Source organism: Phascolarctos cinereus, unplaced genomic scaffold (genome assembly GCF_003287225.1).
Source record: "Phascolarctos cinereus isolate Bilbo 61053 unplaced genomic scaffold, phaCin_HiC Scaffold_726;HRSCAF=1367, whole genome shotgun sequence".
NCBI classification, from domain to species: domain Eukaryota; kingdom Metazoa; phylum Chordata; class Mammalia; order Diprotodontia; family Phascolarctidae; genus Phascolarctos; species Phascolarctos cinereus.
In genome coordinates, this window is record NW_027556098.1 from 372,243,645 (window position 1) to 372,268,212 (window position 24,568).

At 46.2% G+C, this 24,568-nt stretch overlaps 1 protein-coding gene across 1 annotated transcript; it reads left to right on the forward strand.

Moving 5' to 3' along the window:
- Positions 1 to 10,907: 10,907 nt before the first annotated feature.
- On the forward strand, positions 10,908 to 20,743 carry FCN3 (ficolin 3). Its single transcript, XM_020983007.2, is given in 9 exon segments — positions 10,908 to 10,950; positions 10,953 to 10,997; positions 14,150 to 14,254; positions 14,417 to 14,461; positions 15,256 to 15,291; positions 15,900 to 16,027; positions 16,765 to 16,894; positions 19,457 to 19,591; positions 20,502 to 20,743. Coding segments are annotated over 9 exon segments (909 nt in total).
- The last annotated feature ends 3,825 nt before the right edge of the window (positions 20,744 to 24,568 follow it).

Below are 24,568 nucleotides of genomic sequence, written 5' to 3' on the forward strand. Positions count from 1 at the left end.
TGTGCTCTCTAGGGGGGATGGAAGAGTCTTGAACTTGAACTGAGCTTTGAAGGAAACTGGAGATGCTTGGAGGCCCAGGTGAGGAGGGAGGGCATTCTGGGCACAAGGGAAATTCTGTGCAAAGGCCAAGAGGTGGGAGATGGAATTTTTAGATGGAGAACAATTATGATTATTTGTTGAAGCACACTGAATTTCTGATGATTCCTCCATCTTTACATCCATTCAGTTGTTTGGTCCTATGGATTCTTCCTTTGTAACATCTCCTCTTCTCCTTTCCCACCACTGCTGCTACTAGAGATAATCAAACCCTGATCACGTCTCTCTTAGATTATTCTGATAGCCTCCTAACTGCCTCCCTGCCTCTAGGTTCTCTTTTCTCCAATCTACCCGCCACATGGTAGCTAAAGTCACCTTCCAAATATTTGCTGAGTCTTAGCTATGATTTTCTGTGGTCTCCTCCAGCTCAGGGCCCCAATTTGCACAGACCCCGAAAATGTTTATGAGACTGGTATACAGACAACATAACACAAGGTGAGGCAAGACGGGATATATATCAGAAGAGAGACATAAGCAAAGTAATAGAAGAAGAAAAAAAAGGAAGACAGCACACCTGGGTGGAGATGCTACTGCTAAAGGTAATTAGTAGTAGTAGTAATAATAATAATATTCTAGTAGGCATTTTCATGGATCTTGAAGGTTTCTAAAGTGCTTTTACATACATTACTTCATTTGAGCCACACAACAACCCGGTGGTAGGTACCATAGACAAAGCTCCATTTTTCAGATGAGGAAATTGTGTCTCAGAGAAGTTAAGTGGTTTGCCTATGGGCACACAGCAAGTGAACAGCAGAAATTCAAAAGCTAATCTCTCTGGACTCAGGGAAGATTTCATAAAAGGGGTCACACTAGAGTAGGTCTCTGAAGGATCAGGGTGAAGGCCAACATGAGCAAAGATAGAGCAACAGAAAAGCTTAGGGTATACTCAGGGAATAGTGAGTCATCTGGTCTGGCCGGGACACAGAGTCCCTGCTGGGCAGTGGCAGAAGATAAGGAAGGCTGGTAAGCTAGGCTGGAGGCAGACTGGGGAGGACCTTGAATGCTAGGATTAGGAGCTAAGACTTTGTTTTTGAGATGATGGGGAAGAACAGAATATATCTGAAGAGAAGAGAGACATGGCTAGAGCTCCGTGCTAGGAATATGACTCAGGCAACCAGTGTGAAATGGATTGGAGAGAGAGACTGGAGGCAGGGAGTCCAGTTAGGAGGCTACCTAAATAATTGAGGCCAGAGGTGAGATGGGTCTGAGCCAGGGTGGGGCATGGAAGCAGGGAGGAGGGGACAAAGCAGAAAGACATTACAAAGAAAGGAACCCAGAGGGTGAACTGAATGGAGAGGGTGAGAAAGATGAAAGAGCTAAAGATTGGAGCCTAACATTTGGAGACTGCCTTTGTCACTGGGAGAATAATGAATCCTTCAATAGAAATTAGATTTACATAGACCCCAGTTCAAATTCAACCCTCGAGTTCAAGTCAACAGGCACATATTAAGCACCTGCCATGTGCCGAGCATGGTGCTAAGCACTAGGAATGCAAAGGGAGGCAAAAGACAGTCTTTTGCTTTCAAGGAGCTCACAGTCTAATGGGGGAGAGGACATATAAACGACAATGCACAAATGAGATATACAGGATAAATTGGAAATAATCAACAGAGATAAGGCAATCATATTTTAAATGTCTTTTTCTGAATTATATAGAAAAACAATTTTTAACTGTTTTTTTGTGTGAGGCAATTGGGGTTAAGTGACTTGCCCAGAGTCACGCAGCTAGTAAATGCTATACGTCTGAGTTGAACTCCAGTCCTCCTGATTCCAGGGCCGGTGCTCTATCCACTGTGCCACCTAGCTACCCCCTTAACCTTCATTTTAAAACAATTTGAGTTTCAAATTCTTTCCCTCCTCTCCCCCTTCCTTGAGAAGGCAAGCAATTAGCTATAAATTATACATATGCAGTTATGCAAATGTCCATATTAGCAATGTTGCAAAAAGAAAACAGACCAAAAAAATGCCCAAGAAAAAAATGGAAGTTAAAAAAAAGCATGCTTTCAGACTCCATCAGTTCTTTCTCTGGAGGTAGATATCATTTTTCATTATAAGTCCTTCGGAATTGCCTTAGATCATTGTATTACTGAGAATAGTTAAGTCATTCACAGCTGATCATGGTACAGTATTGCTGTTACTGTGTAAACAGCTTGCTTCACTTTGTATTAATTCATATAAGTCTTCCCAGGTTTTTCTGAAAGCTTCCTACTTGTCATTTCTTATAGCACAATAGTATTCCATCACAATCATATACCATTCCCCAATTGATGGGCATGCCCTCAACTTCCAATTCTTTGCCACCACAAAAAGAGCTGCTGTAAGTGTTTTTGTCCAAATAGGTCCTTTTCAGAAAGACAATAGAATTAAGGAACAGAATCAGGATATATTTCTTGTAGATGGCCGGATTTTATCTGGAACCTGAAGAAAAGTAGGGAAGGCAGGAGACAGAGATAAGGAGGGAGAGGATTCCAGCCATGGGGGACAGCCAATGAAAAAGCGCAGAGTCAAGAGGTGGATTGTTTTGTGTGAGAACAGCAAGGGAACCGATAATAATAGCTGGTACTTTAAGGCTTAAGGTTTGCAAAATGCTTTTCATATATTATCTTATTAATTACACATTATATTCTCATATATTATCTCATTAATAACAATCTTGTAAGGTAGATGTCATTATTATCCATTTTTACAGATGAGAAAACTGAGGTTAAGTGACTTGCCCAGAGTCACACAGCTAAGTGTCTGAGGGGAGTTTTGAATCCAGGTATTTCTGTCTCCAAATCCAACTTTCTACCCACTGTACCACCTAGCTGCCACTCTGTGGCAAAACTATAGTTAATGATTTAAAAAAACTCTTTTTCCAATTGACACACTCATTTAAATAATTATAGTAGCTAATATTAATAAAGTGCTTTAAGATTTACAAAGTGCTTTCCATATTTTTTCTCATTTGATACTCCTTACAACCATGTTGGGAGGTAGGTGCTATTATTATCCCCATTTTACAGATGAAGAAATTGAGGACAACAGGGCTAAATGATTTACCCAGGGTCACTCAGAACATGTGTAAGGCAGGATTCTGACTCAGTCCTCCCTTGACTCCACATGTATCACTTTATCCAACCAGCAATCTACCGGTTACCATAAAAATAATTAGAGGGCATACATGCCAGCAGGCCATGTCGACGGGCACACACATAGGCATATATGTGGTCAGAGTGCAGTGTCCCCACAGTAGCTCACTGCAGGCCAACTATATCAATGTGATGTTCTCTCCTGGCCATCAAATCACATGTCAATCAGCTGCTCTCTGATGAAACAAGCTGATCTTCTGGGCTGCCATCTGCTGGCATGTATGGGTTAACAAACCTCTTTAAAACTCCTTTAGTACATAGCCAAGGTCTATGGGCCATTCCCCCCAGCCAGGCAGCCATCACGTTGGAGAATGACTGGACAAGTTGTGGTACTTGCACATAATGGCCTGTTACTGTGCTGTAAGAAATGAAGCATATGCCAGAGGGCTATAAAATTGTGTATGCCCTTTGATCCAGCAATACCACTACTAGGTCTATATCCCAAGGAGATTATTAAACAAAGGACCCACATGTACAAAAATATTTGTAGCAGCTCTTTCTGTGGTGGCAAAGAATTGGAGATTGAGGGGATGCCCATCAACTGGGGAATGGCTGAACAAGTTGTGGGATATGAATGTAATGGAATACTATTGGGCTATAAGAAATGACGAGCAGGCAGATTTCAGAAAAACTTGGAAAGACTGACATGAACTGATGGTGCTGAGTGGAGTGAGCAGAACCAGGTGAACATTGTACACAGTAATAGCAACACTGTGCGATGGCCAACTCTGACAGACTTAGTCCTTCTCAGCAATACAAGGATCTAAGACAATTCCCAAAGAATCGGGATGGAAAATGCTATCCACAACCAAGGAAGAACTACGGAGTCTGAATGTAGATTGAAGCATACTATTTTCTCTTTCTTTTTTTTCCTCTTTCTCATGATTTTTTCCTTTTTATTCTGATTCTTCCTTCACAACATGACTAATGTGGAAATATGTCTAATAGGATTGTACATGTATAACCTATATCAGATTGCATGCTGTCTTGGGAGGGCAGAGGTGAGGGAGGGAGAGAAAAATTTGGAACTCAAGATCTTATAAAAGTGAATGTTGAAAACTAAAAGAAAAAAAGAAATGAAGCATATGAGGATTACAGAGAAACCTGAGAAAGACTTAGATGACCCAATGCCAAGTAAAGTAGGCAGAACCAGGAAACAATAGCACAATGACTACGACAATGTAAATGAAAGAATGACAGACTCAAACCGAAGGCCAAGCACATCTAATGGTCAAGCTAGGCCCCAAAGAGGAGATCTGAGAAGGTGCCTGTCCTTCCTCTTCAGCCACAGTCCTCTGTAGCCTCTTGGCTAGGACACCCTAGAAACCATGTCTCCAAGGGATTTCCTCCCTGTAGTCTTGCTTCCCTGATCGGCGACTACCTCTCCTGGAACCTCATTACAAGAAAGTTCGAGCACATCATTCTTTTCCCTCCTCTCTTTCCCGATGCATCCTTCTCTTCATTCCTTCTTCTCTGGCCACCTTTTCCCTTTGCTTGTACTCTTCCCTTCTCCGCCCCCTCTGCTTCTGGAACTAGGAACCGAGGTCAAATCAACGTGGTCATTGTTCCTTGATGTGGTGTGCCAGTCTGTGCTACCATCGCCATCTCAGGTAACTTTCTGGCTGAAGGACCCCTTCCTTCCTGGCCACCCTCGCTGGAATAAAAGGCCCTATAGGGCAGGGACCTGCATTTGCGTTTCAGATTTATATCCGCAGAACTGAGCGCAGTGCTTGGCACTCAGTATAATGTCAGACTTTTTCAGTGTGGTGAATAGTTTTGCTGAACCCTTTTTTAAAAAATAAATAATCAGTTTCTGAAGAGGGGAGGGGAAAAGGGATATGAGAGGCATATGGCTAGCAGAATGGATCAAGCCCTGGGCCTGGAGTCATTGTGCATATTGTTTTCTGGTTCTGCATATCTCACTTTGCATGTTCATCTAAGTTCTTCCCAGGTTTCTCTATATTCCTTATGTACCTCATTTCTTATAGCACAATAACAGGCTATTACATGCAAGACCTGAGTTCAAATTCAGCTTCAGACATTTGCTACCTATGTGACCCTGGGCAAGTCATCTAACCTCTGCTTGCCTCAGTTTCTTTAACTGTAAAATGGGAATAATAACAGCACCTACCTCAAAGGGTTGTTATAAGGACCCAAATGAGATAATTGTAAAGTGCTTCGTATAATGCCTGGCATATTGTAGGCACTATTTAAATGGTTATTTTCTTCCCCTCCTTCTCACCATACTGGAAAATTTAAATGATGTAATAACATATCAATAAAATTTATTTTAATAACTTTTAAACTTAAATTTATTTTAAAATCTTTTAAAAAAACCTTCAGTGTGCTGCTGCAGCCTTAGGTCTGTTAGTCATGAGAGATGGAGGATGAGAAAGAATCCTAAGGAAAAACTTAGCCCTACTCACATCTATGGCACCTAAAGACGCTTGTGGCAGAGATCAGCATAGAAGAGGCATGTCTTGAGTGTCAGGAACTAGCATCTATTGAAAGGCTGGGTTAAGGGCTAAAGGGGAAAGCTCTTTTGATGACACATCCTTGTTTTTCCTTTAGTAGAGTCATTGACCCCAAGAAAGGCCCCAGATATGAAATCCCTTCCTTAATCCTTTCCCCAAACTGGATTAATAGTTCGAGTCTGTTCTTTTGACACTCAAGGAGGAGGAGTTTTGGGAGGTAGTTGGAGAAGCAGGGAGAGGGTCAATTAATTTACACAATGTTCCATAAACTACATAGTCACATCATGTCGAATCCCCGCCCTATGAATGTTGGGGTTGATCAACTGAGAAAGAAGATTGCAGATGCGGAATGGGGGACTAGAGCCATAATCTTCTATTTTTAATATTCTAAGCAATATTTCCTATCATCTGCTATTTCAAATCTTAAACCCAGCCAGCATCACCTTTGGAAGGGAAGCTGCTCAGCCCTTTGGTTGAATTTGGGAAAGAAGAGAATAGAGTTTAGAGGCTGTGCGCCCTCTGGTGGCCAGTGGAGAAACTTTTGGGAAGTCCTACCATGAGAGGAACTGACTTGGTAATTGGGCTGGTGGCCCAAGAACATCGCCACCTTGTGGACAACTCAGATATTGAACGCCCTTGTTAGATAACTGATACCTCACCGACTTCGGGAATACAGCCCAAAGGGAAATTTGCTGCTACTTCCTCAGTGCCCCAAGTATTTTCTGATGATGCTGAAGGTGTTGCAGGATCTTAAACCAAAAGAGCTCTCAGAGATCATCCAGTCCCATTCCTGTAGCCCAAGACCGAAGCTCTGGATTAATGTATATAGCAATTACTCTGTCTCTCTCTTCCAGAGAGAAGTTGGAGTGCATCTTGAGGTGAAGTGCATAGAGGGATCTGGACCTGGAGTCAGGAAGACCTGAATTCAAATCTGGCCTCAGATGCTTCCTAGCTGTGTGACCTTGGTTAGATTCCTTAACTTCAGTTTGCCTCAGTTTCCTCACCTATAAAATGGCCATAATAATACTACCTACCTCGAAGGGCTGTTGTGAGAATCAAATGAGGTAATTTTTAAGCGCTTAGCATAGTGCCTGGCATATAACAGGTGCTATATAAATGCTAACTATTATCATTATCTCCCCCTCAAAGTTCTAGGCTTATCTTGAGGGATTGGGGGATATCTCCTCTACTGCTTTCTCAAGACTCTATGTCTTGGATGTATTCTTCCCCCTCAGCTGCCAGTGACTAGCACCTGGATTCCATTTGAGCAATTAACATCAATTAGCTTTTACAAAGAGATGTTTATTTTAAAAACATAGCAAGAACAGAATAGGCATCTGCAGGGGACATTTTACCTTACACTACCTCAACCTCTGGGAAGAGTGAGATCAGATTCGATGCATTAGCTACACAGCATTGGTACCACCAAGTTCACAACCAAACATGGCATTGCCTTCTCCTCATCGAGGCATCAATGTTAGGTTGGCTGCAAAACCTGGTGCGAACTCTACTCTCAAGAGTCGCAGACCTAGCCTAAAACTGATGGACAGACACTGAAGCAAAAAACCGAGACCTGGAGTCTTTGAAACTCCTCACTGGTTGGTTCTATGTTGCAGTCTGCTTGTATCCACTGGGTGCTTCTTCATTCTCTTCTAAGCAGCTAGGTGACTCAGTGGGCAGAGTCCTGCAACACTGCTGGGCTTGTATTCAGGGAGACAGTGCCAGACACTTATTAGCTACATGACCCTGGGCAAGTCACTTCACCTCTGACTGCTTCAGTTTCCTCATCTATAAAATGGGGATAATAACAGCATCTGTGTCAATAAGTATCACACAGAAAAAAAATAAATATCACACAGAGGGAACAAACATTGATTGATTAAGCCCTTATTGTGTGACAGGAACTGTGCTAAGTGCTTTACAAATAATATCTCAATGGGGCAGTTAGGCGGCAAAGTGGATAGAGCACCAGCCCTGAAGTCAGGAGGGCCCGAGTTCAAATCTGGCCTTGGACCAAACACTTGCCACTTACTAGCTCGGTGACTCTGGGCAAGTCACTTAACCCCAACTGCCTAAAAAAATAAAAAAGCAAATAGTCTCATTTGATCCTCAAAACAATCCTGGGAGTCGTTGTTCAGTGCTATCTGACTCTTCCTGATTTCTTTTTTTTTTTTTTAACAAAGATACTGGAGTGGTTTGACATTTCCTTCTCCAGCTCATTTTCCAGATGAGGAAACTGAGGCAAAGAGGGTTAAGTAGCTTGCCCTGGGTCACATAGCTAGGAAGTGTCTGAGGCGAGATTAAAACTCAGGAAGAGGAGTCTTTCTGACTCCAGGCCCTGTGCTCTGTGCACTTTGGCGCCTCCTTGCTGCCCAATCGACACAGTAAAGACCCATCAGGTGAAGGATGTCTATTGTCCAGATTATGGTGGGCATTTGGATAAGCACCCTAGAGAGCTTGGCCATCAATTTGTTTACCTGGGATGGCAGCACAAATTGACAAGCTGTGCTGCTGAAGCTCCTGGCTTGGCCCAGAAACTCCTCACAGCTCTATCACCATCTCTCTGCATGGCTCTCTTCAGGGCCACATGTCTCCCTGGTGATGGGGCTGAATGGATGGGCAATGATCTCATTTAGGAAATTATGTCTGATTCCCAGGACAGACCCTCTTCTTTCTGTCCTTCTCAGCTCTGGTTCTCTCCAATTCCCTCCCAAAGGCTCGAGGGTTGCAGTCCAGGTGCATGAACTGGCTGAGAAATAATCCATGGAAAGAATCTCACAGGTCACCTTGTCTAGCCCCCTCATTAAACAGAAGGGTTAACTATGGTCACACTGCTAGTGTCTGAGGCTGGATCTGAACTCGGGGCTTCTTGACTCCAGGTCTAGTGTTCTAGCCATTGTCAGTGATTTTTAAAATGTTTTCAATGCTTTTTAAAAACCTCATGGTTGTGTCCAAGAGACTCAACCAACCTCCCATTCGAGCTCTCCCTTGCAACAAGTAATGTCTTTGGTGGCACCAATTCTTGTGTCTTTTATGCTAGGTGCATTGTTACAGTCCATGGCTGGAGTTCCTCAGACAGGGGTTAACACTACCGCCCTGATACTAACTACCTTTGTTGTCATTGTTTCTATGATCGAATAACTTACATAGAAATTGTTCAAGCAAAAAAAAAATCACCCACTGACCGTATCTGAAAGAAAACACATGCCCTCTTCTACACCTGTATTCCACCACCTGTTTGAGAGAGATCTCTAAGGCAACCTGCACTATCAAGTCTTCTGAGGGCTTACAATGATCAGAATTCTGAAATCTTTCAAGTCTGTTCACCTTTACATAATTGCATAAATTGTCTACATTGAGCTTCCAGGTTTCCCTGAATGATTCCTATTTACCACTTCTTACATTGTTGGATTACACCTGTATACCACAATTTAGTCAGCTATTCCCCAACCAAGGGGCACCCATTTCCTCACCTGCAAGTTCCATAGGGTGACATCTAAAATGGACTTTTTTCTCTGTCATTGACCTCCTTAGGGCATATGCTCAATGGTAGGATCAAAATATTTACACAAGGTCAGAGAAAGAGACAGAGAGAGGCAGAGAGAGGGGAGAGAGAGGAGACAGAGGAGAGAGACAGAAGAGAGAAGAGAGAGAGAGAGAGAGACAGAGAGACAGAGAGAGACAGAGAGACAGAGACAGAAGAGAGAGAGAGACAGAGAGACAGAGAGACAGAGAGACAGAGGATAGAGACAGAAGAGAGAGAGAGAGAGACAGAGAGAGACAGAGAGAGAGACAGAGAGACAGAGAGACAGAGAGAGACAGAGACAGAGACAGAGAGAGACAGAGAGACAGAGAGAGAGAGACAGAGAGACAGAGACAGAAGAGAGAGAGAGACAGAGAGACAGAGAGACAGAGAGAGACAGAGAGACAGAGACAGAGAGAGACAGAGAGACAGAGAGAGAGACAGAGAGACAGAGACAGAAGAGAGAGAGAGAGACAGAGAGACAGAGGATAGAGACAGAAGAGAGAGAGAGAGAGAGAGAGAGAGAGAGAGAGAGAGAGAGAGAGAGAGACAGAGAGAGAGACAGAGACAGAGACAGAGAGACAGAGGACAGAGACAGAAGAGAGAGAGAGAGAGAGAGAGAGAGACAGAGAGACAGAGAGACAGAGAGAGACAGAGAGAGACAGAGAGACAGAGAGAGAGAACACACTGTTGAACAATACCAACTAGGGACATCAGGAAAGGACTGCCACAGCAGGTAACTAAGGTGTACCTTGAAGGAAATGAAAGATGCATTAAATCTTCCATCTCTGTTTCCCTAACTGAAAAACAAATTGAATGTTAAAAATAAAGAAAATTATAGTTGATTTTGATGTGGAGGAGGACTTAGGGCAACCAATCCGAGCCCCTCATTTTGCAGGCAAGGACAGTGAGGGACCAGAAGGGTGAAGGAATTTGCCCAAGGTCACCCAGGCAGGAAGGAGCAGGGCCAGGCTTCTCTGATTCCAGGGGCCTCCCAACTCCCAGGGCAGACATTCCAGAGCATGGCGAAGCCCTTCAGGGTACTGTCTGTGGTCCAAGAGAGAAGTGATCTGATGGTAGCCAGCATTTTCTTTGTCCTTCAGCTATAATGTCCTCCTAGCCAAAGCCATCTTCCCCTCTGAAAAGTGCTTGGGGAGGTCACAACCTGCCAGGCAACCAGCGTCCAAACCTAGGAGCTCCTGACCTCTTGAACTCAGGAGGTTGCCACCCAGACCAAGTACATGTCAAGATCATCATTCAATCACCTGTGCTAAGGGAAAGACACACAAGCCAGAGGAGGCAGGTGGGGCCTTCAAGTCCAGCCTCAGGCTCAGCTAGGTGAGCTCTGCTCAGGATGCCACATGTAAGCAGCCTCCACAGCTGGCCAGCCTTGGGCAGGGAGCAGATATCCTTTATCCTCCTCCCTCCCTCACTGGAAGTCTAAGGAAGAGTCTGAGGAGTTCTGGCATATTCAATAGATAGGAAGAAAATTGGCAAAGCTCCAGGGTTTAGGATGAGGGGAAGGTACACTTTGTTCCTTCTCAGGGTACAAGGGTAGGGGGAATGCCCCTCTGCTCCTTGGCCCCATGGCTCCACTGTGTGGGAATAATCAGGGGAAGTTCCCGTTTACATCCCTGTTTGCCCCACAGTCTATAAGTGAAGGACTGTACCCCAGCCTGGTCCATGAGTGTGGAGAAGATGGAGCTGCCATTGCCAGGAATTCTGCTCCAGGATTTGGCTTCACTGAGACCCAGGAGCCTTCCACCTGCCCAGGTAGACATCTGCTCCCCATAACGCTCCACCCCCTCTATTAGGACAGGGAACGCCTGCCTGCCGCTTCATCAGGCTGTTGTAAGTGAAAGAAGTGGGGCTCCTGGTGCACACGGCAGGAGATGGGAGAAAAGGAAGAGCAACGATCTCTGGGAGCAAGTGGCATCTGAGCTGCTCTTTTGGAGGATCAGGAGGACTTCTCCTGAGAATCTAAAGGGGCCTCAGAGGATATGTAAAATCCAATTTCCCCCTCCCCCAATGATTTCAGAAAGAAAGACATTGAGGCCCAGAGAAAGGAAGTGATTTGCTGAAGGTCACACAGCAAGTGAACTGAAGAGCTGGAACTAGAACCCCCCATGTCCTGACTTAGCCCAAGGTCCTTTCCATTACCACCTGATCATTGCAAGACAGGAGGAGGGCAAGGGAACAGGACAGGAAAGGTGCCTGGGGCTTTAGGGAGTTTGAGGGTACTCCATGCCCAATCCAAGCCAGTCAAATGATAAACATTTGTCATTGTTGTGAGTCATTTTCAGTCATGTCTGACTTTCTGTGACCCCATTTGGAGTTTCCTTGGCAAAGACACTGGAGTGGTTTGCCATTTCCTTCTGCAGTTCATTTTACAGATGAGGAAACTGAGGCCAACAGAGTTAAATGACTTGACCAATGTCACACCTCTAATAAGTGTCTGAGGCCTAATTTGAACTTGGGTCCTCTTGACTGCAGAGTCAGCATTCTACCCACTGCACCACCTAGCCATCCTTCAATAAACATTAGGTACCTACAAACAGAGGTGAGGAGGGAGAGGGTTCCAGGCATAGGGAACAGCTGGAGAAAATGCCCAGAGTTAGGAGATTGAAGTATCTTGTTCAAGAAGAAGCCAGGAGACCAGTGTTGCTGGATCAAAGAGTACATAGGGAAACCGGGATGAATTAGTGCCTCACTCGTAAGGTGTAAGCAGACCAGAAAGATGGGGGAGGCAGCTTATGCAGGGCTTTGAATGCCAGTGGATATCATATTTGACCTTGGAGGTGACAAGGAACCAGTTAGGTTGATTGGATAATAGGGTAACATGGTGAGACATGCTCTTTAGGGAATGTCACCAGCAGCTAAGTGGGAGGTGGATTAGAGCAGGGAGAGACTTGAGGCAAGGGGACACTCCCCTTCCAGCAGGCTATTGCAATGGTCCAGGCAGGCGGTGACGAGGGCCAGTACCAAGGGAGCACCAGTGTCAGAGGAGAGAAGGGGATATATGTGAGAGATGTCACAAAGGTAAAAGCCATAGGCCTCAGCAACAGATTGGATATGAGGGATTGAAAGGGGTGAGGCTGGGCAGCTAGGTGGCACAGTGGATAGAGCACCAGCCCTGGACCTGAATTCAAATCTGGCCTCAGACACATAACACTTACTAGCTGTGTGACGCTGGGCAAGTCACTTAACTCCATTGCCTAAAAAAAAAAAACCCAACAATAAAATAAGAAAGAGGCGAGGCTGACCTCTAGCCTATGAGCCTGGGTGATTGGGAGGATGGTGATCTCAACAAGAAGAAGGGAAGGGAAAGTTTGGGGGGAAAGATGAATTCAGTTTTGGACATCCTGGCCTCCTTCAGCTTAGATCTTTTTTATCAGGCCTGGATGCAAAAAAGAAAAAATCTGTGCTGGGCTCAGCAGACAAGAACCTCGAGCCCCTGGAAGTCGGGAGGCTCAGGAAGGGAGGAGGCTTGTGGGGAAAGCCCCTAAGCTGGGACGACCAGTGCATTTGACCCTATGCTCAGCCTGCTTCCAGGGCTCCCTGCATCTTCCTCAGGCCCCTCCGTGGATCCTCCCTACTCAGCCTGACACCTGGCTCTCCCCAATTCCCACCTCTTCCCCATCTGTTCTTCTTAGCTCCTTCCTCTTCCCCCTTGGAAAGAGGAAGATTTGAGCTGGGGCTTGAAGGATGGATAGGATGTCAAACAGTAGAGATCACCTCAATCCTAGAGGGGCCAAGTGACTTATCCAGGGACAGCCCAGTAGGAGGTAGCTGTTGTTGGGTTGTGTTTGACTCTGTGGGGTTTTCTTGGCAAAGATACTGGGGTGGTTTGCCATTTCCTTCTTCACTGTGTCTCATTTTATAGATGAGGAACTGAGGTAAAGTGACTTAGTGCCTAGGGTCACACAGATAGTCAGTGTCTGAGGCCACATTGGAATTCACATCTTCCTGGCTCTAGACCCAATGCTGTACCCACTGTGCCACCTGACTGCCCCCCAGTAAGTAGTAGAGCTTGGGTACAAAGCAGCTCCTAGGACCAAGTCTAGACCCAAGGCTCTCTTCATTAGGCAACACTGCCTCAGCAGAGTGTCAGAGAAACAGGGACAAGTGGTCCACCTGGGTTGAAGCAGATAATATGGGAAGGGAGGCTTGGGAAATAGGTCAGGGTCTGATTGTGGAAGGCCTTGAATGCCAGGTGAAGGGGCTTTACCCTGGAGGTGGCAAATAAGAAGCCTATTGAAGGGCCTACTGTGTGCCTGGTACTGTAGGAAGTGCTGGGGATACAAAGACTCAATGAAATGGTCCCTGCCCTCATGGAGACAATGTTTCACTGAGGGATACAATGAATACAAAATAATTTCAGGGCACTGAGGAGCCTTAGAAAGTTTTTTAAGCAGGGATGCGATAAGGTAAGATCTGCCCACAAAGAACACTTTGTCAATCTGTGTGAAGGACAGTGTAGAGAAGGAAAAGGCTGAGGGGCAGTAAGACCTGTTTGGGGGCTCCCTAGGACAGAGGTGACAAGGGCCTAAATTGGGGGAGTGGCCATGTATGACAGGCCAGGAGTAGATGAGTATGAGAGGTTGTGGAGGGATAATTAATAATAATAGTAATAATAATAATAAAGCTAGCAGTTATACAGTACTTTACAAATATTATCTCATTTGATCCTGGGAGGTAAGTACTATTATTTCCCCCATTTTACAGATGAGAAAATTGAAGCAGGCAGAGGTGAAATGCCCAGGGTCACATGGTTAGTTGTGTCTGAGGCCAGATTTGAACTCTGGTCTTCCTGGCTCCAGATTCAACACCACCTAACTGTCAACACCTAGGTGCCAGCAGCTGATCGACCTGCCCTCCATTCGCTTGCCCCCCCCCATTATTTCATTGTCGGTTTCCTTCTACAGAACCCAAAGTTCTGGATACCAGCAAAATAATGGTTCTGCAGGGCTGCCCAGGACCTACAGGGGCAGCTGGAAGCCCTGGGGAAAAGGGGGCACCAGGCTCTAGAGGTGAGAAGAGAGAAGTGGGGGAGGTAGGGAGGTTTCTCTTTGACAGAGGTGGGGTTTGGGACTTTTGTGGGGTCTCCCTCTGTCATGAGACAGAAGGATGAGATGCTAGTAGTCCTGAGAGGTGCCCGGCTCATGGGTGCCACCATCATTACCTTGTTTCAGGACTGCCGGGGCCACCAGGGAAAGCCGGACCCAAGGGGGAACCTGGTGAGTGAGTCCTCTCTCCATCGGGGTTCCCCAACCTCTCTGCTCTGGAATCACATGGGTTTGCCCCTCTCTGGCTCAGTGGGCATCTGAGGCAGAGAGGCAGCCTGCGGCTGGGGAGTTCCTAGGTCCTTCTGCCCTTCCACAAATAATAAGCAAAGAGTTCCAGTTTACAAGACCCTTTCCTCAGAAAGGTAGCTGATGTTTGCATGTCCAGCATGAAGGTCTGCCAAGCCTGTTCCATGGCCATTATCTCACCGGGTTCTTAAAACAGCCCCTTGAATTAGAAACTACAGGGATTAAGCTCATTTTACATGTGAGGAAACTGAGTCTCAGAGAAGTAAAGAGACCTTCCCCAAGTGGTCCCACAGTGGTAAGATTGGGAGCAGGCCTTGAACCTGGTTCTTCCCTCAATCTGAAGCCAACTCCAATACTCTTTCCACTTCACCGATATAATTGTTCTCTTGCAGATGAGGAAATTCAGAATCAGAGACTGTAGCAAGCATGAGAAGTGGGATTTGAACCCAGCTCTCTTTGACTCCAAAGCTAGGGTTTTTCTCCCCTCCCCCACTGCTCCACACACTTGATTCTTCCCCCACTAGAAGTTGAATTTCCCAGAGATGGGGGTTTTAGGGAGAGGAACAAGGTTTGGATGAGCCTTCCCACTCTCCTCACTTGAATACGTCCTCCACTACTCAGGCCACCCCAACCTGTCAGACCTCCTCCCCCCAATCCTGACCATTACCTAGGGGACAGTGTCCACTGAGGTAACATACGGCTTGTTTCCCTGGTTCCAGGAGATGCTGTGGACATGTTGAAGCAGTGCCAGGCAGGTGAGGAGATTCCTGGAGGATTGATCTCTGAGTGCTCTTGGGGTAGACAGCTAGGAGAAGGGGCAACCATTCCAAGCCTAGGCTGGGTGCCTTTTCCCTGGAACTTCTGAAAACTCATGTGTCCTGAAATCTCTCCTCCTCTGAGGTTCAAGACCCTCCACACTGAGGGGTGGGAAACTGAGGCACAGTTTGGAGACCCAGGTATCCTGTGTCTCCAGTCTCTTGAACTCAGCCCCAGTTCTAACACCAATGGTTGGGGGGGGAGGCCAAGAAGGGAGTCTTTTAAGAGTCTTGGGATTGTAGTCTTTGGGCAGAGTTGCAACAAGGGTTCTATTGTGAGATAGAGATCAGGGACCCCTGGTGGGATTGGGGGGGGTGTCCTGTTAAGAAGGGTAGGTGCTGAGGCTGGTTGCTGGAATCCCTAAGGAGAAGGAATTGGGGGAGGGAGTTAGTGCTGGCTGGCTGGGAAGGGGCTGTGGGGAGCCTTGGGGAAAGCTGCTGGGTAGGGCAGGGGATGAAGAGATGAAGGGATTGGAACGGGAAAGGGACATTGCTAGGAGAGGGAGCTGGAAGGAATACCAGAGCCCTGGCCCTCCTGACTCACCTAGGACCCCAGGACTGCAGGGAGCTGCTGAGTCGAGGAGCCTCCCTGAGTGGCTAGTACCGGGTGTGCCTGCCCAATGGCAAAGTCTTGCCTGTCTTCTGTGACATGGCCTCTGCTGAGGGGGGCTGGCTGGTGAGTGGGGCTGGGTTGAGGCTGGGGAGAGGGCGCCCTGGGCCTGCACCTCTCAGACTTGGCCCCAAGAGGGCGGTAGAGCCCCACAGAATGGGGCTAAGCCTTGGCTGGTTGGATTCTGCCTGGCACTGGATGAGACTGGAAATCCCAGACATTAGCCCTGCCCTCGGGGAGGCTGACAGTCTAGTTGGGGACTTAAGACATGGGCACATAACAAATGGACAGAGAACACCCCCAAACAATGAGAGTTCCACAGAAGGAGATGCCTGTGGGCAGAAGTAATGGGTGGTGGAGAGGGCTGCCCGCAGGAGCTAGAAACCAAGCAGGCCCCTGGAGGATGAAGGAGGGAGGCTTTCATTAGGTGGGGAGGGTGAAAAAGAATCCATCACTAAGTCAATCAACCAGCATCGATGAAATGCTTACAGGCGTGCCAGGCATAGGGCAGCTAGGAGGCCCAGTGGACAGAGTACTTCCTCAACCTCAGATTTCACTTTGAGATCTATATCAAGATCTTTTATGACAAACATTTACTAACGGTCTCCACCAAAATTCTCCCCTAGGGGTGGGTGGGATTCATGTAAATCCTCCCCTGATTTAACAGACTCGGGGCAGCCTTGAAGCCTGTCCTTCCTCCCCACCTCCTTTCTGAAGAAATAAGGACTGGGTCCCCTGCAGGTCAGGGAGCTTTTCTCTTCTGGCAGAGTCCTCGGCCCCTTGACCCCTAGGTCCCTCACCAGGTGTTCCAGAGACGTCAGGATGGCTCTGTAGATTTCTACCGACCCTGGGCATCCTACAAAGCTGGCTTTGGGAGCCAGGAGTCTGAGTTCTGGCTTGGAAATGAGAACCTCTATCAGCTGACCCGTGAGGGTAAGCAATCCAGGCCCACACCCTTCTGCACCTTGGCCATCAGGAGAGCCACTTCTCTGAGGCTTGCTTCTTTTTCTCAGATCTCAATTCACCAAATATTTACTCAGCTCAACTATGTGCAGGGCACTGTGCCGGGTCCTGGGGAAACAAGAAGTAAGATGCAATTTTTGCCCTCAAGGGTTGGCTTAGAGTCCAGTGGGGGATGGGGGTGGGGACAGGAAGAGATGCTGCCAGAGCAAAGGAGATAAGAGCAAAAGGTCATAGTACCATAGACTTCGATCTGGAAAGGGCCTTAGCAGAGCTGCTACCTCCCTATAACCAATGATTTTTGCCCTAGATGAAAAATTGCTCATTTGCTCTGGTCCTTGGTCCAGTCCCCTCATCTTACAGATGAGGAAACTGAGGCACAGAGGACATGACTTGCTTAGATTCACCCAGGTAATAGGAGCCAGGATTTGAGCCTGATTCCAGACATAATGGATGCTACCAGGCAAAATGCTGTGGGGAATGTGAAGGGAGGTGTGTGAGAAGAACACTTTCATCATATCGAGGGTGGAAACAATGGAGAAGCTGGCATGCAAGCTGGGAGAGACCTTCCCACAGAAATCCCGGTATCCTAGACTAAAGCTGGAAGGCACTTCAGAGGCCACCCTGGTTCTACAGATGAGGCAACCGAGGCCCTTGAAGGGGAGGTGACTTGCATAAGGTGCCTCAGAGAGTAAATGGTAGAACCAAAATTTGAATTCAAGGCCTCTGACTAAATCCAGCATGTATTTCACTATTCCCCACTATAGGCAAATGAGAATTCATTCTAAGCACTTAGGCACAGAGATGGCAGGAAGTAGGACAAATAGACATCAACGATTCCTCAGGACATTCTCCAATGGAAAACCCCAGGGATCTTTGCTTGGCCCTGGGCTGGTTCAAATTTTTATCATCATCTGGGATAAAGATTCATCAAATCTGCATTAATACCAAATAACACACTGGAAGTCAGAATCAGGACCCAAAAAGATCTCGACAAACTAGAGCATTGGGCTGAATTGAATAAAATGAAATTCAAAAAGGATAAATGTAAAATTTTACACTTGGGTGCAAAAAATCAATTTTATCATTACCACGTGGGAGAAGAATAATTAGATAGGAGTGTTTTAAGGATGAGATCAGGGAGTTTCAGTGGACTGCAAGCTGAAATGGAGTCAGTACCATGAGGTGGCAAACAAGAAAATTAATGAAACTTTAGGCCCCCAGTAAGACGGCATAGCTTCCAGAAAAATGAAGGTGATCATCCATCTGTATTCTGCCTTGGTCAGACCAGGAAGTGAACTGTGTTCAGGACTGAATGTAGTAGTTTTAAGAAGGTCAAGGAAGAGTGTCCAGAGGCGGGTAACCAGGATTGGGAAGGGCCTTCAGCCTAGGTCATTTGAGAATTAGTTGAAGGATCCCAGAATGTTTAGCTTGGAGAAGACCCACTATTTGAAGTGGGGAGACAAGTGAAAGAGGGATCACACTGGTTCTGTTTGTCAGAACTCAGAAGTTACAGAGGAACAGGGGATGTCAGGGGAAATCTTGCTAATAATTAGAAATGTCCTTAAGTTGAATGAGTTGCCTTCAGAAGTAGTGGGTTCCCCATCTTTGGAGGGCTCGATGACCATTGGTTGGGAATGTTGTGGTGGGTTTTAGGTACAGGTTGGACTAGATCGTCTCTGAAGTCCCTTCCAATCCCAGGATTTTGTGATTCTATGAGGTTGTGTTGAGGAACAAGTCCACTTTGAGGGGCCGCTAGGTGGCGCAGTGGATAGAGCACCAGTCCTCAAGTCAGGAAGACCTGAGTTCAAATGTGACCTCAGACCAAGCACTTGACTCCTACTAGCTGTGTGACCCTGGGCAAGTCACTTAACCCCAATTGCCTTTAAAAAAAAAAACAAACACAAGCCCACTTTGATTATAGCAGGAAGGGGAAGAGGGTGAGGTGAGGCAGCTGGGATCCAAGTTGTGAAAAGCCTTGGATCAGGAATTTACACTCTAGTTGGTACACAATGGCGAGTCATTGATGGTTTTTTGAAGAGAGGAGTAACTGGGAAGCAGATTGAAAGATGGTTTGGAGAGGGAAGAGGCTATATAAAGGTCCAGTCCCCTCATTTTACAGATGAGGAAACTGAGGCCCAAAGAACATGACTTGCTCAGACTCACACAGATAATAAAAGCCAGGATTTGAGCCTGCTTCCAGATATAATGTTTTTTCCACTACACAATGCTATGACACAAAATGCTGTGGGGAATGCGGCTAGGGTTATAGTTCAAGAGAAAGGACATGACCATGGTACTAGCAGCCTTGCTAAGGCAGGAATGTGGAAACGGGCTGGGGAAAGGGTGGCCATCTGATTTCCCCCAGCACCCTAACTAGCTTAGAGAAAATAGGGCCTAAACCCAAACAGCTAGTTTGGGCATGCCCTTTCATCCTCTTCAGGGGCAACCATACCCACAGGTCATGTCTGACCCTATTTTTGCTGGAGGTGAAGGAATTCCTATTTATACCTCTGCCTTCTCCCCATCCTGAAGCACCCAAGGAACTCCGAGTGGAACTGGAAGACTTCAATGGCACCCAGACCTTTGCCCAGTACCAGGGCTTCAGGATCCTGAGTGAGGCTGACAAATACCAGCTGGTTCTTGACAAGTTCATCAGGGGCACTGCGGGTACGTTGGCAGGGGGAGCAGGAACTGGGGCCTCTGGAAGGAGGAACCAGGAAAGGCTGTTCAGAGAAGAGGGCCATTGGGGAGGGACTGAAAAGAAGGAAGTGAGCATGGGGTGCCGCCTTCCTCAGTGCCTTGGGGGTGGACCCTTTCAAGGTTACCCTTGGCAGAACTTTTTCATCTAGTTTTGACGGGTGAAGAAACAGATGGTTACACAGAAAGGGCTGGGGAAGTGAAGAGCCTGAGAGGCCTTAGGAAGTGATGGTAGGAGAGGCGAAACTCATTGAACTCTAAAGTTTCTGATAATAATTTAGGCTCTAGGGGCAGCTAGGTGGCGCAGTGGGTAGAGCACCTGCCCTAGAGTCAGGAGGACCTGAGTTCAAATGTGGTCTCAGACATATGATACTCACTAGCTATGTGACCCTGGGCAAGTCACTTAACCCCAACTGCCTCACCAAAAAAAAAAATTTAGATGCTAGTTTTTAGAGCAGACAGTATGACATCATGGAAAGAACTTAGATCTGGAATCAGAGGACCCCAGTTTGAATTCTGACCCTGATATTTATAATGTCATTTAACCTCAATGGGCCTCAGTTTCCTCATCTGTAAAATGGAGTTGACCTCTGAGGCCTCTACGTGCTTCAAATCCTACCATCATTTTGATTAAACCCTACATTTTCTGGATTCAGAAAATGAGACCCAGATTGGAGAAATCACCTCCTTGAGATCACAAATCAGCATCAGAGCCAGGATTAGAACCCAGTTCTCCTGACTCCTAGTCCATTATTCCACACTACCTCTCTTTATGTATCTGTGTTTGGCTAGAAGGGGTGACCAGGGAACAGAGAATGAAATGGGAAGGAGGGAAGACAGGCTGTCAGAGTAAGCTCTCTTTCTTATTCACTCCCTCCAGGGGATTCCTTGACTTATCATAGAGGAAAGCCCTTCTCCACCCATGATGCTGATAGTGACATCCACAATGGGAACTGTGCAGTCGAAGTGCAAGGGGCCTGGTGGTATGAAAACTGCTATAAATCCAACCTCAATGGACGCTATGCAAGTACTAAGGCTGGGGCATACAAGTATGGCATTGACTGGGCCACTGGGCTGGGAGTGGGCCACCCCTACCGTCGAACCTTAATGATGCTCCGTTAGGCACGGGGGGGGGGGAGGGTACTACAGTATCCTACATGACCTAAGCTTAGCAAGCTATTTCCCTTCTGTAGATCTCTCTAAGATCCCTCTAACGCTGACTTCTTTTGAGTTCTAAAGTCCCTCCTCATTTTGACATTCTGCATTTGTAGGGTGCTAACATCTCTAATATTTTATGTTCTAACAGTCTGTTGTAAAGCTTCAGCTCTAAGTTGTCAGCAAGCTTTTATTAATCACTTACTACGTGCCAGGCACTGGGGATACAAATACAAGCAAAAAGCCTGGACCTCAAGGGGCTTATATTCTAACGGAAGAAGACACTATATAAAGGAAACTAACAAAGCAAGATGAGATGGTGGGTGGGGAGAGCCATTCACACTCTCGGACAAGATGGGGAAGTCCAGAGGATGAAGGCTATTTGGGTCCTTCCTCAGAATGGAGGTTCTGAGAAGGACTCAGCCATGGGAGAAAGGGGCCCCCCTTGTCAAACATTCTATGTTCCAAGTTCCTTATCAGTTCTAACAGTCTACATTTAAGGTTCCTTCTCACTCGAACATTCTCTTTTCTAAGGGGTTTCTGGTTCTAATGTTATCTGAATCCCTCATTCTGTTTCTTGGGATTTCTGGCTCCTCTAAGACCTTCTACCTCCCTGGGTCCAGCACTGAACTTAGCTCTGGCCCCTAGACAGATGTACCAACTACAATGCCCTCTGATAAAAAAAAAATCACTGTTAAGCCTTCCTGGCCTCCCTCAAACGTTAGCATTCAAAAGAATCACTCTAAAAAAAAGTCACTCTCCTCCCTTTGGTACCCACCCTCTTGCCTCATCGCCTCCCACCCCACCCCAACACGCTGTAGAGCAAAAGTTCTAATCTGGAGCCTGTGAACATAGATAGATAGATAGATAGATAGATAGATAGATAGATAGATAGATAGATGGATGGATGGATGGATGGATGGATGGATGGGTGGATGGATGGATGGATGGATGGATGGATGGATGGATGGATGTTGTGTCCTTTCAGCTATCTCTGACTCTTTGTGATCCCATTTGGGGTTTTCTTGGCAAAGATACTGAAGCAGTTTGCCATTTCCTTCTCCAGCTCATTTTACAGATGAGGAAACTGAGGCAAATAGGGTTGAATAGCTTGCCCAGGGTCACACAGTTATTAGTAAGTATGTGAGGCCAGATTTGAACTCAAGAAGACAAGTCTTCCTGACTTCAGGCCCAGCACTCTATGTACTATGGCACCACTTAACTGCCCCCTTTATTTATGTGGGTAATATCTATCAATATTTACCATATTAGAAATTAAGGCATATTAGTATCATTATGAAAATAGTTTTTACTTTGTGGGCCTCCCAGAAGTCCCTGGACCTAGACCTAAGGAGGGAGGAGTAAAAGGATTTCGATGGTGAGAGAGCAGTTGAGATGTGGAAATATAAATTAGTAGTGGACCTAAACAAGACAGTTGTATTATTTCACTGGTGGCTAGGTGGCACCATAGTGAATAGTCAGAAAGACTCATCTTCCTGAGTTCAAATCTGTTTCAGACACTTCCTGGCTGTGTGATCCTGAGCAAGTTATTTAACTCTCTTTGCCTCAGTTTCCTCATCTGTAAAATGAGCTGAAGGAAATGGAAAACTGCTCCAGTATCTTTGCCAAGAAAATCCTAAATGGGGTCAAGAAGAGTGGAACATAACTGAACAAAAAACATAAACAACCCCCCCTTTTGGGGGGGGGTGAGTCTTCAAGAATTTTTAAGAGTGTAAAGGAGTCCTGAGACCAAACAATTTGAAGACTACCATTCTATCACAGTCTCTTCTCAATTAGCTTATAAGGAAGCTAGATGGCACATGGAGTCAGGAAGACCTGAATTCAAATTGGCCTCAGACACTTCCTAGCTGTGTGACCTTGGGCAAATCACTTCACCCTTTTTGCCTCAGTTTCCTCATCTGGAAAATGAGATGGAGAAGGAAATGGCAAACCAATCCAGTATTTCTGCCAGGAAAACCCCAGATGGGGTCATGAAAAGCTGGACAAGACTGAAAACAACTGGATAACAACAATAAATTACTTCACTGGTATTAAACAACCCTGGAGTAGAAGCAGATAATTTGAATGGTGATCCAGAGCTTGCTCTCTGGAAAGGGACATACAGTGATAGGACAAAGGGAAAGGGATTTGGGAAGAGAAGAGAGTGTCAGAATGAATTGGTTAACTATGGCATAAAATTGGGAATAGAGGAAAATGAGGCCAGAGCAGGACTAGGAAAGCAAGGAGGGTGGAGTGACCAGACATTATAATAAGGATAACTAATAGGTTTAGGAGAGATGAGGCATAGAGAGAGATGACAGATTACAAGGTCATGGTCAGATAGAGGAGTTTCAGAATTATGGATAGTGGAGCTGGGACCCTGGCAGGTATCCAGGGCATGACCATGCCTGTGTATGGCCAAGATGGAGTGGGGATACAGGTCATGAAAGTTGAGGATGATGAAACTGGAAGAAACAACATGTATATTCAAGTCTCCAAGTAGAAGAGCAGGGAGTTGGGCTGGAAAAGAAGACTGGGAAATTGACCTGGGAAGCTGATAGACAGCTAACTGCCCCTCCCCCCAGGATCTAAATAAATAGGGCAACACAGATAGTGCGTGACCCTTGAAAGAGAAGTACATACTGCATGGTGGGAGAAGGGGGAAGATTTGGAAATAGCAGTGAGGAGGACAGAGTATGTCTACACCTCCTGGTTCAGTGGGGGAGGAGGGTAGATGGGAAGGTGAAGGACAGGGAGTGATGAGAGAAGGCCCTGGAGAAGGAAACCAGGGATATAGCATCTTTTGGGGGGTAGGGGTGGGGTGGAGAGTGGCAGGGTTTCTGTGACCACAAGACAGAAATCTAAGAAGTCTGGTAAGAAAAACAGCTTATGAACTAAAGGAAGCATAGAACATGAAGGAATGTGTCCCTCAGCTCTGGATCATAAGACTATGTGTAGTAGGTCTGAGTGTTCATTGAATAAATAAATGTTTTCCATCTCCTTCCTCCTTCTCCCCCAGCAGACAACCTCCCCAACTCTCCTCCTAAACATCTATTTCCTTAGGGAGGGAGGGGAAGCTGGCAACCACAGGCCAGGGTTGGGTTTTGACTTGTGTGCAAAGACTCCTCCCTACGCTACAGGGTAGGGAGATCAGTCCTGGCCACAGGTGGGCAATGCCCCACAAAGTGTCTAGTTTGGAGACTCAGGAGAAGGAAAAAATGAGATGGGCAGGGCCACCCCCAGCCACCAGAATAGCTATCCTTGCCTGATTCTCCAGTTCTGATGCCTCAAGAGGAGAGCAGGGGCTGGTTTTTCAGGGATGCCTGGGAACAGGGACACACCCTGGCTTATTCAAAGTGCACCCACACATATTTGCCCTCCCCCACAAGTATCTGTCTGCCCCTGCAAACACATATCCTTGTACATACAAGGATATGTGTCTCCAAACAAAACATCCTTGTACACACACACACACACACACACACACACACACACACACACTTACTTAAATTCCTAGTTTAGTTTAGTTTCCAAAGCATGTTCATTTGACACCATAGGAGGCAGTGAGGTACCTCCAGAAAAAACAAAAACAAACCCCCCCAAAAATCAGAGGATCTAGGTTCAAATTCCACCCCTGGTACTTAGTCTCTGTGTAATCTTGGGCAAATCACTTAACCACGGTCCCTCACACTCACAGCCCCTGGAGGGAAGTATTATCATCTCCATTTTACAATTGAGAAGGAGAGGATAAGTGACTTGCCCACGAATCAGCACACAGTATGTGTTTAATAA